This window comes from Labrus mixtus, chromosome 1, assembly GCF_963584025.1.
Source record: "Labrus mixtus chromosome 1, fLabMix1.1, whole genome shotgun sequence".
Classification (NCBI taxonomy): Eukaryota; Metazoa; Chordata; class Actinopteri; order Labriformes; family Labridae; genus Labrus; species Labrus mixtus.
Window position 1 is genome coordinate 1,425,357 of NC_083612.1, and position 15,339 is coordinate 1,440,695.

Sequence of the window (15,339 nt, forward strand, 5' to 3'; positions counted from 1 at the left end):
GGGGGGGAGAGGGAGAGAGAGGGGGACGGAGAGAGGGAGGGAGAGAGAGGGAGAGAGAGGGGGGGAGAGAAAGGGAGAGAGAGAGAGAGGGAGGGAGAGAGAGGGAGAGAGAGGGGGGGAGAGAAAGGGAGAGAGAGAGAGAGGGAGAGAGAGAAAGGGAGAGAGAGAGAGAGGGATAGGGGGAGAGAGAGAGAGAGGGAGAGAGAGGGGGGAGAGGGAGAGAGAGAAAGGGAGAGAGAGAGAGAGGGATAGGGGGGGAGAGAGAGAGAGAGGGAGAGAGAGGGGGGGAGAGGGAGACAGAGGGAGAGAGAGAGAGAGAGGGATACAAAAAAGTACAAAAGTAGGAACATAGATTAAATATATGAACCCCAAAAAGAGCAGAATATGACCTCTTTAAAGATCACATATTCTCCTCCTCTTCAAACACTTTGAAAAAGTCTCACAGCTCCACAGAACATGTCTGTGAAGTTTCATACTGTGTTTCAATGTTTTGAATTTGGACTGCAGTACCCATTTTAAACACTAGGTGTCAGAGTTACAGATTTCTCCTTTAAAGCCCGCCTCAGCGTTTCCTGTTGCTTCGTTGATCAAAACTAAGGTTGAGATATCGTTTGGCTTCATAACGGCTCTTAGGAAACCAATTGTGATGTCACTGAGACTACATCCATGATCTATACGGCCTATGTTTAAATGTCACCCCGTCTCTAACCGTGGTTAACGTCTACAGTCCTAACAGCTGTAAGGAGAGTCCGTGTGTCCTGCTCTACATTCCTGACGGACACGTCAAAGAGATGCCGACTGCCGGATCCAAGGACAAGAGCAAGAGCCAGGCCTCCGGTAACACGGTGAGTACCAGAAAACTCACAGTCTGAATGTTTGAGGCCTCAGTGGCTGGAGGAACTCGTTCTTTGTTGTTGTTGTTGTTGTTGTTGTTGTTGTTGGTCTGTCCTTCTAAACACTATTTCCCAGAATACCTGGAGAGATCAATAATCTCTGCACAGGTGTCACATTACACTTTCACTTCTCACCACCAGCTCTCAATCATTCCGCTTTGTTCACGACAGGATTTTCTCGTGTTTGATGCCAAGTGGATAACCAGTTAGCTGATGTTCAGAAACATCACAACCTTAGAAACCATTTTCTGTGAGCTGTTTCTGTTAAGCGTTTTTGGTCCCCCACACACCGTATCCTTAAAGCACGAGAGCGTTATATATCGCGATGCATCGCACGCTTGCATATCATCCTTTTCCCTGTGAATTTCAGTTTCCCTTGTAATCGGGCTGATTGTGTCGCTCACGTCGCACGCTGTTAGCTGTAAGCATGTGAAAAGTCCAGTTAGCAACGTTAGCACCAGCACAAGTTTAGTTACATCCTCCATCGCACAAATCTCATCATCATGCACACATAAATACTGTAAAATGAATTTCTCAAAATCTTCCTTCTCACACTGTCTTAGGTTGTATGTTAATTATTAGTTTGTACATTATATATTAATTGTGCTTTATTATCTAACTTATCTTAAGACTTACATGAGTTCATCTGCTTATCTTTCCTCTGTTCTTTTCTCTTATCTACACACACACACACACACACACACACACACACACACACACACCTGCTCCTTTCTTTCCTCTCCTTCGTTTCTTACACACAGCGCGACTTCTCCCACCTCGCCTCGCTCTGCAGCTTTAAGTGGAAGAGAAGCTCAAGTACATTACTCGCATTTTTGAAGTGTTTCACTCGATATTCCTTCATCACATCAGGAGATTAGCGCTTATTGGTGATGAAACATAAAACTACAATAACAGCATAAGAAGCTCCAGTTTAAAAAGTGAGACGTACTAGCTCTACAATCGTTGCACTTCTTTGCATGCTGGGATTTTATGGATAAACTTAAATAAGGTCTGGATTTATACCTGTGCTGCTATGAATATACCTGGGCGCCGCTGCCAAACTGCCTCACCCAGGCAGGCCAGGTATCATCGATGTGATGGAAACCTCAATTAGATACTAAAAGTGAAACAGAAAGCAACAGAAGATGAGATAGCGATCACTAACTGGTCTGACTAATAGAGCAAAGGTGGAGTCGTAGTATGGATAGACTTTGAGCCTGGATGTAAAAACACAAGGAGGGCTTTATAAGAACAGAGAAGCTGTTTTAAAGAAAGGTAAAGAGGAACCTGCAGGTAGATACTCACTCTGCTTTCCCTCTCGTCTTAGCCTGCTGCTTCATCAAAGGCTGCGTCCGTAAAGGCTGCCTCGTCAAAGGCCGCGCCCGCCTCCTCCCCAGCACCTGCCTCAGCCTCCGCCCCAGCCGGAGACTTATTCTCCAGCATTGTAGCACAAGGTGAAACTGTACGCCAGCTGAAGACCGCCAAGGCCCCCAAAGAAGAAGTGGACAAGGCGGTTCAGCAGCTGCTCTCTCTTAAGGTACGTCAGCCGTCATTCAAAGAACTAACTTTGATATTTAGTTGAGAAAAAGGATCAGACAAAACGGCTCTCAGACCAGATGAAAATGTTGATTTTTAATATGTAATTCAAATCCCAGCGCTTGGACTCACAGGCACACACAAAAAGAACCAATTCAGAGAGAAATACTTTGCATGGAAGATCGTAAGTAAGGAGAAGTGTTGCATTCCTACTCGCTACACAGTGTGGATATATATAGCATGCTCATGTTTGGTTGTTTGTAGAAGTGTAAGTGTACCAGATGTGGTAGTCGTCTTCTTCTAATGAATGTCCGGCAGGCTGGACGCTGTAGCGTGTGACGAGGTGGTTATCATGCAGCGCCTCAACGTTTTCAATCAGAAAAGTCAGGAAATATGAGTAAAGGGAAGCATGATATGTGACCTTTAAATTAACTAAATTATGTGTCTGCATAGTCGATAAGGGCCGAGCTGATCGGCATCTCCTGTTGCTTATATACTTACTATTGACAATAGTGTTGTAGTCAAGACCAAGACCACAAGACATACCCGAGACGGGAGTGTCTCGAGACCGAGACAAGACCAAGACCTTTAGGGATCAAGACCAAGGCAGATACTATTTTTAAAATCCGCCCAGTCTGAGACCGAGACAAGACCGAGGGAAAATGCTTTAGTTTCCAAGACTATTGAGATTTTTAAATGCAGTCTTAAAAGTTATTTATTCAGTCTGGCTTTTATATAGTGCTTTATATAAATTAGAATCTTAACAATCTTGTATTGTCTTTTTTATCCTACTACAATTTTAAATATTCTTCTCTGATGTATTCATTTTAATATCTTGTGTCGTATTTTATTTTTTCATTTTTATATATATTTTTATTCTTATTGGTGTGTATTAGTCTCAATGATTTTATAAACTACTTTTTCGTCAATAACTTTTCTGCACACTTGTAAAGCACTTTGAACTGCAATTTAATTTGTCTGAAAGGTGCTTTATAAATAAAGTTTGATTGATTGAAGACGAGAGCAGGGTCTTCAAAAAGCGGTCTGAGACCGCTAACACTAGTTGACAAGTACCTAAAAGAAAATACTGAACTATCCCTTTAAACTTACAAAGGAATCATATTCATTTAAATGTTATCTCCCTCTTTTCGCCTCTCGTTCTGCGCAGGCACAGTTTAAGCAACAGACCGGCGTGGACTACAAGCCAGGCATGGCTCCTCCCACCACAGCTACAGCCCCGCCCGCCATGTCAACAGACACTGCCTCTTGTCCGTTCACCCGTGTTACCCAGCAGGGGGAGGTGGTCAGGAAGCTGAAAGCAGAGGGAGCAACTAAGGTATGTGAACATGTGTCTAACTGCTCAGCCTGTCCACATCTGTCCACATCTGTCCACATCTGTCTGTCTGATCACAACTCGTCTGTCCGTCCATCAAACTCCCATCGACTCATTTCACATTTCTCCTCATCCGTTGGTCTGTCAAATCGTGCGTCCGAGCTAGGGCTGTCAGCATTAACACGTAAATCGTAGATTATTTAAAGTTACCGAATGCATACTTATTTTGTCCCTTCAGGCTCTCCGTAGATACTCGTCCTCAGTGTCTCCCTGTAGTGATGTAAAAGAAGAACACTGCTGCATCTTTGAATGTCTCATTTCACTTTAACAAACTCTCAGACAGTAATATCCACCTGATGACATCATACATTGACCTTATGACATCACACACTGACCTTATGACATCACACACTGACCTTATGACATCACCCATTGACCTTATGACATCACACACTGACCTTATGACATCACCCATTGAACTTATGACATCGCACACTGACCTTATGACATCACCCATTGACCTTATGACATCACACACTGACCTTATGACATCACACACTGACCTTATGACATCACCCATTGACCTTATGACATCACACATTGACCTTTTTTTACCATTCCTTTGAGTTGTTTGACCTCACTTTGGGATCCCTAACCACTTCCTACCGTTTCTGGGCTTAACTTCATGTCCTGACCTTCCATCTACCAGAAGGGCCTTACTTATTTCAAAATAAAAGCACAATTGAATTCAAACAGGAAGTTGAGTACCCTCATCCTCATTTCAAAATAAAAGCCTAATAAAAAACGTTTTTAAATGCAAATTAGTGTAATTTTAAACATGCTCTTAAAAAGAAGAGGAAGATATCCTTCATTAATTCTATTTTACACTCATGCTGCACATGCACAGATTGAAACACACATGCACAAACAGGATCCTGTGGACATGCACTTATACGATTAATTGCGATTAACTTTCAGATTCAGAGGCTTAACTTTCTAGCTTCGTCCACCAGTAAGTTTAGAACTGAAGAATCCTTTCGGTGTTACGTCTTCAAGATCTACAACTAAGTCCAGTTGTCTTTGGGTCAAGCTTTGATTTTTTAAATTCAGCGATTAATCACATTTAAAACATTTGATGGTTTGACAGCCCTGCTCCAAACTCGTTTGTCTCGTCCCCTCGTTGCTCGTATCTATCATGTTCACACGTCATTCGCATGCCACATTTATCGATTACCTCGTTGTTAAAACAAGTTGGTTTGTTGATGGCACCAGGACCAGATCGACGTAGCGGTGAAGCAGCTCCTGGCTCTCAAGGCAGAGTTTAAGAAGCTGACCGGTCAGGATTACAAGCCGGGGATGGCCCCTTCCTCTCCTGCCTCCTCTGTTCCTTCTTCTGCAGCCAAGTCCTCCGCTTCCTCCTCTTCCTCTTCTTCTTCTTCCTCCTCCTCCTCCTCTCCTTCAGGCCTGTATGAGCGCGTTTCACAACAGGGGGAGGCTGTGAGGAAACTGAAGTCTGAAAAAGCCCCCAAGGTATTCTGATACAAGAAAAGTACAAAGCCTTAAGAAGGAACTAATCCAAGTGTGATTTTCAGTTAAATTTAAGTGACCTCAGAATGTGATATGATGGTACTTTTTTAAGTTTTGTAAATGTCTGCAACGATGTCTTTGAACCCTGCAGAAACTTTAGTCAGTTTGTATCTTACTAAAAAGTGATGGATCCCTAAATGTGTGTAGTTTATTTATGATAAGAGATTTAAGTTTAGTGTGCTGACCTCAGGCTGAAAAGATGATGTCATAATTTGATTTACAGACTCTTTGTTGTTTGGCCACTTTTAGTCGAATCTGCCAACCCTTATAAAACGAAACTAGAGGGCGCTGGTAGCCTAGCGGTTAGCGCTCGTGTCCTGTGTGCGGGAGGCTACAGGGCTCTAAATGGTGGACCCGGGTTCAAATCCAACCTGTTGCTCCTTTCTCTCTCTCTCTCTCTCTCTCTTCAATTTCTGGCTCTACTCACTGTCCTGTCTTTACAATAAATAAAATAAATTAGCCTTTCTTTGATCGTTCTCTAATTAGTGAGGCATATTTAATGTTAACGAGAAATGTTTCAGATATAATGCGACGATTTCTGAAGGCGTAATCTTTTTAAGAGTTCTTCTGTGATAACTCTCTTATTTTGTTACACTTTGATTTGAAATGAACTCTAATCGTCGTCTATGGTTCTCCAGGACCAGGTTGATGCAGCGGTGAAACAGCTGCTGGCCCTGAAGGCAGAGTACAAACAGGCCACAGGTCAGGACTACAAGCCTGGAGCGGCTCCAGTTCAGAAAGCCGCCGCGCCCGCACCAGCCCCCGCCCCCGCACCAGCACCAGCACCCGCCCAGAACACCTCCGGATCTGCTCCTGCTGGCGGCCTGTACGAGAAAGTGGCTGAGCAGGGAGAGGTGGTGAGGAAGCTGAAGGTTGCAAAAGCCCCCAAGGTGAAACTTTATTATAAAAGTTAACCCTTCGATGACTCACAGAAAGTTTGTGCAGTTCTCTGAAAACCTTCACTTAATCGAGTGTTTCTCTTTCAACAACTCGATATGAACAAAAAGAGAAAGAAACTGAAAATGCATCGACTATTTCATAATAACAAAATTAATGAAGCACATGATTCAACACGGCAGAACACTGTCCAAAACCATAATGCATGTAGCCTCTTCGATGGTAATTGGAAACAGTGAATCACATTTTCAAAGTCGACAGCTTGAGGATCGATGGGTTCAGCCGTGCTTCTCGTCCGAGGTGCAGCTAGAGCAAGAACAGACAGTTCCTAAATGCCCTCAAAACGTGTGGCACGCTGCCAGCTGCGTTCCTCTGCAGCTGAACAATGTAGAAGTGGTTTATCGAGCGTGTCTCGACTTAGCAGCGTTAGCGCCAACATTCTTCATTCCTCCTCGCAGGTTAACATCTTCATGCCTGTGATAATGAATGTTGTTACATATTGTTCAGGTCGATGTGTCAGTTCACCTGCGCTGCTCGTACAAGATGTCATCAGTCCACTGTGATGGTTTACTTCCATGCAGAACAACAGGAAGTGCAGTCTCGTTAACCGCAGCCACAGTCCCAACTAGTGGCAGGTGGCTGCATTACACCAGAGACGCAACATTTATATTAAAAATAAAATACAAAATGTAATTATTGATCATTTATTTGAAGGACTAGCAATGCTGGTACCGACTATAGAGACTGATGATGTCATCTTTAAGACATCTAAAGGATTTTGCAATGACAGGTGCTTCTGGGTAATGTAGTGCAGCAGAGGTTCTTGTGAAATAATCCTGAAAGTGTTGAAGCTGCCATAAGTGAACGTTTGTTTTCTTGCTGCTGCTCATCAGGATCAGGTGGATGCTGCAGTGAAGCAGCTGTTGGCTCTTAAAGCAGAGTACAAACAGCAGACTGGACAGGATTACAAACCAGGAGCAGCCCCTGCCAGCCCGGCCCAGACGCAGTCCAGCGCTCCTTCAACCAACTCAGCCCCGCAGGCCCAGCAATTATTCTCCCAGGTATCCCAGCAGGGGGAGCTAGTGAGGAAGTTAAAGTCTGAGAAAGCCCCTAAGGTAAGGAACCGACAGCAAGGAGGAATTAACTACAACTTACTCTGATGATGAAACAAAAACATCATCTGTCTTTCCGTTTCAGGAGCAGGTGGATCAAGCCGTGAAGACCCTCCTGGACCTGAAGGGCCAGTACAAGACGCTGACCGGGGAGGACTACAAACCAGTGGCCGCCGCAGGAGCCAGCGGAGGAGAGGACAAAAACCGCAAAGAGAGGGAGAACAAGTCTGAGAAACAGGGAGGAGGTGGAGGTGGAGGAGGGAAGAAGGGCAAAGGAGACAAAGGCAACCAGGGGAAAGAGGCCTCAGGAGGAGCAGGAGGCTCAGGAGAGGGTCAGGGGCCGAAGAAACAAACACGGTGAGAGACTGGAGAAGAGTGAGACGACAGAGGAAGACAGATAAATGTTTGAAATGATACCTAGTGGAGAGTAAATCTGATCTTTAATAAAAAGATAAAGGTTATTCCAAAATCAGGTGATCAAGGAGCAACTTCTTATTTTACTTTTTGCATCTGAAGTCATCTTTTCTACGCTGAACTCTGTACCTCAGTCTCTGTCTTAAAACGCAGGTTTAACTACAAGATAACTCAACTTTTTCTGCAGATTTTTGTTTGTTTTACGTCACATTTCCTTCCTGTCTCCCATGTAGAGGAAGGCTCTACAGACTTGGTGTCAAAAATATTCAATACGTTTTGATACCAAGTGTTTTGAAACGATGCAATCTCCGTTATTTCAATGATCGATAGTGTCGATAAATACCAAAGCTTTTTAACAAACATCAGACCTTCAGTTGGATTTCAATAAGCTGCCGTGAGCACAAGACAGAGACCAATTTCTAAATGGCATGAATACTTAGGGCCGATGTCCATCTGGCATTTTTGGTGCTTGGATGAAGCGCTGAGAATAAAAGCGCTGCCGTGCGTCTTGTCTATCTGGTTGTCTATGACAACAGTCGACTGTTTTACTCTTAAATGTTTTATATTTGAGATGTTTTTTTTCTTTCTTTACCATGAACATCAAACGGAGGATGCTTGCCCTCCTACTTTGTCTGGATGATGAGTTTAATTATAATGACGGGGAGATATACGGCGTCATCATATATTTTGAAGCGCTGATGATGTGTGATGTGAGACTTTCAACTCGAAGTGCTCGGAGTAGCTGAACAAAAAAGGTGGAATAATCTTAAATAGGATGCTGGGCGCTGCGCGGCCCCCTGCTGCTGCAAACGCTCTCTACTTATTGGGAACGTTTGAAAAAAGTGCCAGGCGGACACGGGCCTTTTAGCCAACGTTTTGGTAACGCAAGCGTTGTCAAGACATTCAGACAGTTTGCTGGAGTTCACAAGAAATGACCAAATATCTGTTGCCTACTTGTGTTTTTGTAGACGTGTTATCTTCAGAGGTATCGATATTGTTTGATCGTTAGAATCGTGTACACTTTATAATTCTGTTTCCGTGACAACCCTACTACAGACTGAAGCTGAACCTTCTAGTCAACAGAGAAGCTTCCTTATTAAGAAGCATCGCTTTCACTGCGGTTTTAAGTCGATACCACAAATAATATTCGCCGTTGATTGATCGTTTGATTCAAACCTACGAGGCGGCGAGTTGTATCTTTGAGCCTCTGGTGAAACCGGGGGCTTTGTGGGGACTTGTATTTGTTACTCGGACTCTGGAGGCGGATCATCGTCGCATCACGACCTTCTTCTCCTGTAGCTAAACAACCTAAGAGTTGTGGTTAAACACTGAGACGTGGTGAGTTCTGACTGGTTGGTGTGTGTGTGTCGTCTGCTCGATCAGTGTGTGTGTGTGTGTGTGTGTGTGGCCTTGCTGTGGCAGCCTCTGGGTTTGAAATGTGATGACGCTGAAGAAGTGCTAATGTGTAGGAATGTTTCTACTCTGCATGTTCATATCCATCAGAAATACAGACGAGTGGCACACCAGCACCCTCCAAGCCTTAAACTCCCGAGGGGCCGTTTTTGATATAAGATGCAAAAAGTAAAATAAAAACTTCTATTCCTCACATGAAGTCTGATAATCCTGAACATGATACCAAGCAGATCACAGGGATTTTGCTGTTGCCCTTTTGGTCTCCCTCTAATTTCGAACAGCTATCAGCAGGACGCTGGTTTGCTCACTTTAGAGCCACTGCTCTGCTTTGAGTTGCATGATTGGCTGGATTTGGAATGGCTGTTTTTTGTAGAGTTTAAAGCTCCTTAGTGATCCTTAGGGATTTTTAGTGGCTTGCTGAAATGAACACTGAATGCCTCTTTATGACCTACAAAGGGAAGCGAGACCATCAGCAAGAAGATAGATTCATTCTTTGAAGTATTTTTATACGCCTGGCTGTCGACGCTGCCGAAACAGCCTTTAAAAACATTTTCCAGGCCATAGATTCAACTCGAGCTGAACCTTGCTCATGTGCAGGACACGTTTAGTAAGCGTTGACCAAACCGACTAAACTCAGAGGTTCCTCACAGGAGCTTTAACCGAACTCTGGAGTGACTAAATCCCTGTTTCCATCAAGAAGTCCGGTTCAGTTCAGTACGGTACAGTACCCATTTACTGGCTTGCCACCGTCAAAAGTTGGGAATGATACCAAAATAAGTGATCTGTACTGTATGTCCTACTTTTTTGGTACCCTTCTGTTGGGGTGCCAAGGGTACTGATCCGACCCTAAAGGGTCTCTTTTATTTACTGTGTCCCTGTTCTTCTTCTTCATTGAACTTAATTAATAGCGGGCTACACCGTGTTGGTCTGCTATGATGTCACACTATCACATAGCTGACGCGGCTATCTCCATCTCCACATGCCAAATAAGGTCACGGTTGGCTGTAGAAACGCAAGCAAGTTCAGTGTTTACTGAACTGTACCAAACTGTAGTGAACCAAACCGCTTGGTGGAAATGGGGCTTTAGTACCTTTTTGATTCATACACTAAGACCTGACTAATCAATGTCATGTGTGTGTTTGTGTTGTGGTTAATTCTGTAGATCACCCTGATATAGTGTATTTACCGTCCCACATCACTGTTCTTTTTTTAACTTTATTTCAAATGTATGCAACCAGGCGATCCTCATTGAGATTAAGAGTTTCATTTACACGAGTCCTGGCTGAGACAGGATGCAGCAGAATAAACGAGTTACAGACACAGATCAGCATATCCTGAAGTCACAGAGCAGAAAAGTCATCAGTCAAAGCATCTACGACCTGAAGCATCTTCATCCAACATCTAAAATCTACATTTTTAACCAGCTCCCCCCGACACAGATCATCCTGCAGGAGAGTCCAGGTCTGCAGGATGATCTGTCTAATAATGTGTTATAGTTATTTCAAAGAGAAGTTAAATATATCGATAGGCTTCATTTACGAGCTTCACTTCTTAAAAACTGGATTCCTACAAATAAATGACACGTACAAATCTGTGATGAGAGAATCTACATGCATGAGGTCGTTCTTTTACAGTTTGCATCGCACTAACGTTGTTGAATGTCTCCTGACAGGTTGGGCTTAGAGGCCAAGAAAGAGGAGAACCTCGCCGACTGGTACTCTCAGGTGAGTCTAACGCACACACACGCGTCTCTGTCACTCAAACTGAACCTTTTAAAACTTCCAGAAAAGACGATTTACAGACTGAACTGTAAGAAGCGCCCACGAATCGTCTCCATGACGACGTTCAGACGAGATGGAACAGCTTCTCCTAAACTTCTGTTTTTCCTGTTTGTGCAGCCAGCACAAAGTTCAGATCACTTTCTTTGGAATCAATCTAATTTTATGTGTTTGCATTTTTAATAACAAAAGTAATGCCGGGTCTCCTACAGCTTTACTCCAACTGAAATAAATCGATTTGATCCCAAACTACATGTTTACTGTGTTGTCAAAAGCTGCAGAGAGGCTAAAGAGCAAAATACAAATGCATAAAAGCCATAGACACGTGCAGAAGAGTTTAAGTTTTTAAGCTCAAAATAACCTCCACTCATTAAATGTTCCCTCTGCTGGGTGGCCATAGATTTTCTAACGTGATGAAACCATCGATTTAAGTGAAATATATCAAACAAATGTAGCTGAAGATGCTGGTGTTGTTGCACTTAAACATTTAATTTAGGTCATATATTTGTTCCTGCACACTGTCTCACTTTTTGCACGCCATATTTCTGCATAAAGCGAGACAGCGTGTCTCTAACTTTGACCCTCCTCCTCCGACGCACCTGTCAGAGATTTCTTTAAAGGTCATATATTTGTGCAATCAAACAGCTAACATGTCCCACGCCCTGCTCTGCACTCTGTACGTCTCTGTTGTTGTTGTTTTTGCCGATCACCTGTATGAATGTTCCTCGCCCCCCCGCAGGTCATCACTAAAGCAGAGATGATCGAGTACTACGACGTGAGCGGCTGCTACGTGCTGCGGCCCTGGTCCTTCTCCATCTGGGAGTCCATCAAAGAGTTCTTCGACCGCGAGATCAAGAAGCTGGGCGTCGAGAACTGCTACTTCCCCATGTTCGTGTCGCAGGCCGCGCTGGAGAAAGAAAAGTCCCACATTGAAGACTTTGCTCCAGAGGTAAACACGACCATCTCCTCCTCTCCCCCCTGTGGATAAAACAACAACATGAAGACAGTTTAACAGAAACCACAGGAAATAAAAAAACACTTTTCACCAGCTGTGTTATAACCGTTTCATGGTGGTGATGTCATCTTCATCAGGTTGCCTGGGTGACCCGGTCAGGAAAGACTGAGCTGGCCGAGCCCATTGCTGTGAGGCCCACCAGTGAGACAGGTCTGAACTACAGCTCCCAGCATGCCTCTGACTTCACGTCTAAACAGAACAAATCAATCTGTTAACCTGCTCTGTTTGGTTTGAACTTTTAACCTTGATTTTATATTTCTACTGCAGCGATGTACCCCGCCTATGCTAAATGGGTCCAGTCCCACAGAGACCTGCCAATCAAACTCAACCAGTGGTGTAACGTTGTGGTCAGTATCCCCCCCCCCCCCCCCCCCCCCCCCACGGTCACATCTCCGTCTTGTTCATGCACACGTTCTACTCCACACAAACTCTTTGAAACTACGAGCTCGCGGAATCAAACCGATCGGCAGAAAGATGCTAACAGGAAGTCATTTGTTCTATTGTGCAAAAAGTGCAGTTCCTCGGGTGTCCACTTGAGGCTGGCTGCAAAAACCAAAGAATCTTGATGAGGTCGAAAAATGTAAATGAACATTTGAAATAACATAAGAAATAAATAAGTTGGAGCATTTTCAATATGTTGACGTCATCTTTTGGCTTCATAACGCCTTTTCAGAAACCAACATCACTGAGACTACGTCCATGTTTTATATGGTCTTTGACTCTTCTTCTTCTTCTTGTTCCCTCTTTCCTCCAGAGATGGGAGTTCAAACATCCACAGCCCTTCCTGAGGACCAGAGAGTTTCTGTGGCAGGAGGGTCACACAGCCTTTGCCACCAAAGAGGAGGCAGCTGAAGAGGTAAGAGGCCTCGCACTTTTTACTCACAACTACCACAATCACTCCTCTACGGCCGTTTTCACACATCGAGGATTTCAGGAGGACTGCCCCTGAAATCCTCCTGATCTGGTTGTTCACACATGCACCTCACAGCGGGACACTATCCTTGTTTTTCTTTCAAAATGTGTCTGTGTGTGCGCGATCAGGCGCTTCCTTTTCAGAATGGCGTGATGAATCACAGTAACACTGATGAAAACGGTGGCTTAAGACTTTTGCACAGTTCTTTATAGCTGATATCTTTATGTTAATATCGAGTTCAACTCCCAATGTTCCCCTCACGGTTGCTAGAATATTTCAGATTTAGATTTGATGCTCTCGTATAAAATAACAGGAAGTGTTTTTGTTGTGCCATGTAGGTGCTTCAGATCCTGGATCTGTACGCCAGGGTGTATGAAGAGCTGATGGCGATCCCCGTGGTGAAGGGGAGGAAGACGGAGAAGGAGAAGTTTGCAGGAGGAGATTACACCACCACCGTGGAGGCTTTCATCTCAGCCAGCGGCCGAGCCATTCAGGTACTGGAGTGTGCTGACTCACTTAATTCTTATTATAACACTCGACCAAGTGATTCAACGTCCTCTGTCTACGTCGGTCATATCTAGACAGAAATAGATTTGAGGTGATGTTAACACGGCTGCTGTTCCTCTGTGCGTCCTCAGGGTGCTACGTCCCACCATCTTGGACAGAACTTCTCCAGGATGTTTGAGATCATGTTTGAGGATCCAAAGAGGCCGGGGGAGAAACAGCTAGCTTTCCAGAACTCCTGGGGAATCACCACCAGGACCATCGGGGTCCTCACCATGGTGCACGGAGACAACATGGGACTCGTGCTGCCGCCCAAGGTGGCCTGTTTGCAGGTACGCACAGGAAGCACATACCGATACAGACACATTGAGAAACAGATGATATGCTTTTCTATCTTATCATAATTTTTGTAAGAACAAGAAAATATCCCAGTTAAAGTTATCAGCCTACATATGATCAACACTTTCACTTTGTCTTCTTCAGGTTGTCATCATCCCATGTGGCGTCACCGCTTCGCTGCCAGAGCAGGACAAAGAGGCTCTGATGGCTCAGTGCTCGAAATATAACAGCAGGCTGCTGCAGGCCGACGTCCGGGTGAAGACTGATGTCAGAGACAACTACTCCCCCGGGTGGAAGTTCAACCACTGGGAACTCAAGGTTATACCCGAATGCATGAAGTCAATATAAAAGGATAAAAAAAACTACAAAACTCAACATCCAGGATCGTTACGAGGGCTTTAATAATGATTGTAGCCGTTTCCTTCTCTCTCTCGTTCAGGGAGTCCCGATCCGTCTGGAGGTCGGTCCTAAAGACATGCAGCAGCGACAGTGTGTGGCTGTGAGGAGAGACACGGGAGCTAAGGTGACGATTCCAGAGGCGGAGGTGGAGAAGAAGCTGGTGGCCATGTTGGAGGACATCCAGAACAACCTGTTCAAGAAGTAAGATGCAGCAGCACACACTGCGGCCAGGCTGTACATGACTCTGATAGGCCCTGTTCACACATGCAGGAAACTACTTTCAGGGTGAGCTGCATGTGTGAACACAAACGGCAGAATATTTCACTTAGTCAGGGCGTGCAGATGAGTGAATGCAGCAAGAAAAAGTGCTTTCACACTTGCACAAAACTCCTGAAAACGTGCATGAGTGAACACAAACAGCCGAATATTTCACCCCGACTTTAGTCAAACTTTTTCCTGCCAGCCCGGGAGTACATTTTCCGTTCGAGGCGGGGGAAGTCTGTCTAAAGCATTCTACAAATTTTAGGAGGTCATGTGTGAAAATGGCATGAGGCTTCGAGTCATACCAACCAGCAGGGGGCGCCATTGTGCTAGAAATGATGTTTTGTGATTAGAAGGATGGTAAATTAAAGTATGCTCACATGCGTCCGTTATATTATACTAAGATGTAAAATGTGTTGTGTATTTGTCAGAGCTTCCGATGACCTGAAGAACAACATGGTGGCTGTAGACACGATGGAAGAGTTCCAGAAAGAGATGGACAAGGGCAAGGTGAGAGACGCAACCCGCCACACGAGAGCGCTGAACATTTCATCATCGATAAAACTGTCGATAAAACGTTTGTTTGCTTTGTAGATCGTCCAGATTCCGTTCTGTGGAGGGATTGAGTGTGAGGATTGGATCAAGAAAACCACTGCCAAGTACGTCTGACATGATAGTTAGTGCTTAGTTTAACCTTTTAGAGGACGCCATGGTCCATCACATCGTTATTCTTCATGTACAATAAACACTCGTACACAGAGTCATTTCATCGTCCTCCATCCTGTATTTGATCATGTCTATAAACCCCTCTATTTCAGCCCTGCTCAGAACAGGCTGTTTCTGTGTCTGTACCTTTAAATATGTAAATGAGCTGTGTCTGACCACGCCCCCTCTCTGGAAGGGCTCAGGCTTTCTCGCTCCATGTCCTATTGTTTACGGTGAGAA

The 15,339-nt window shown here is 44.5% G+C and overlaps 1 protein-coding gene across 2 annotated transcripts in view; it reads left to right on the top strand.

The window, feature by feature from the left end:
* The window catches only part of eprs1 (glutamyl-prolyl-tRNA synthetase 1), a 30,869-nt gene that overhangs the window by 14,224 nt on the left and 1,306 nt on the right, over window positions 1–15,339 (top strand). The window contains exons 17-34 of one of the 2 annotated variants that reach the window (XM_061044448.1): window positions 728–845; window positions 2,221–2,430; window positions 3,598–3,765; window positions 5,035–5,292; window positions 5,988–6,239; window positions 7,140–7,361; window positions 7,444–7,715; window positions 10,858–10,909; window positions 11,703–11,912; window positions 12,056–12,128; window positions 12,246–12,325; window positions 12,733–12,834; window positions 13,230–13,385; window positions 13,530–13,727; window positions 13,879–14,052; window positions 14,174–14,334; window positions 14,826–14,904; window positions 14,989–15,053. In XM_061044448.1, coding sequence (XP_060900431.1) covers window positions 728–845; window positions 2,221–2,430; window positions 3,598–3,765; window positions 5,035–5,292; window positions 5,988–6,239; window positions 7,140–7,361; window positions 7,444–7,715; window positions 10,858–10,909; window positions 11,703–11,912; window positions 12,056–12,128; window positions 12,246–12,325; window positions 12,733–12,834; window positions 13,230–13,385; window positions 13,530–13,727; window positions 13,879–14,052; window positions 14,174–14,334; window positions 14,826–14,904; window positions 14,989–15,053 — 2,850 coding nt within the window. The remainder of the gene's footprint in view (window positions 1–727; window positions 846–2,220; window positions 2,431–3,597; window positions 3,766–5,034; window positions 5,293–5,987; window positions 6,240–7,139; window positions 7,362–7,443; window positions 7,716–10,857; window positions 10,910–11,702; window positions 11,913–12,055; window positions 12,129–12,245; window positions 12,326–12,732; window positions 12,835–13,229; window positions 13,386–13,529; window positions 13,728–13,878; window positions 14,053–14,173; window positions 14,335–14,825; window positions 14,905–14,988; window positions 15,054–15,339) is intronic. The other variant, XM_061044457.1, reaches the window with a different exon arrangement.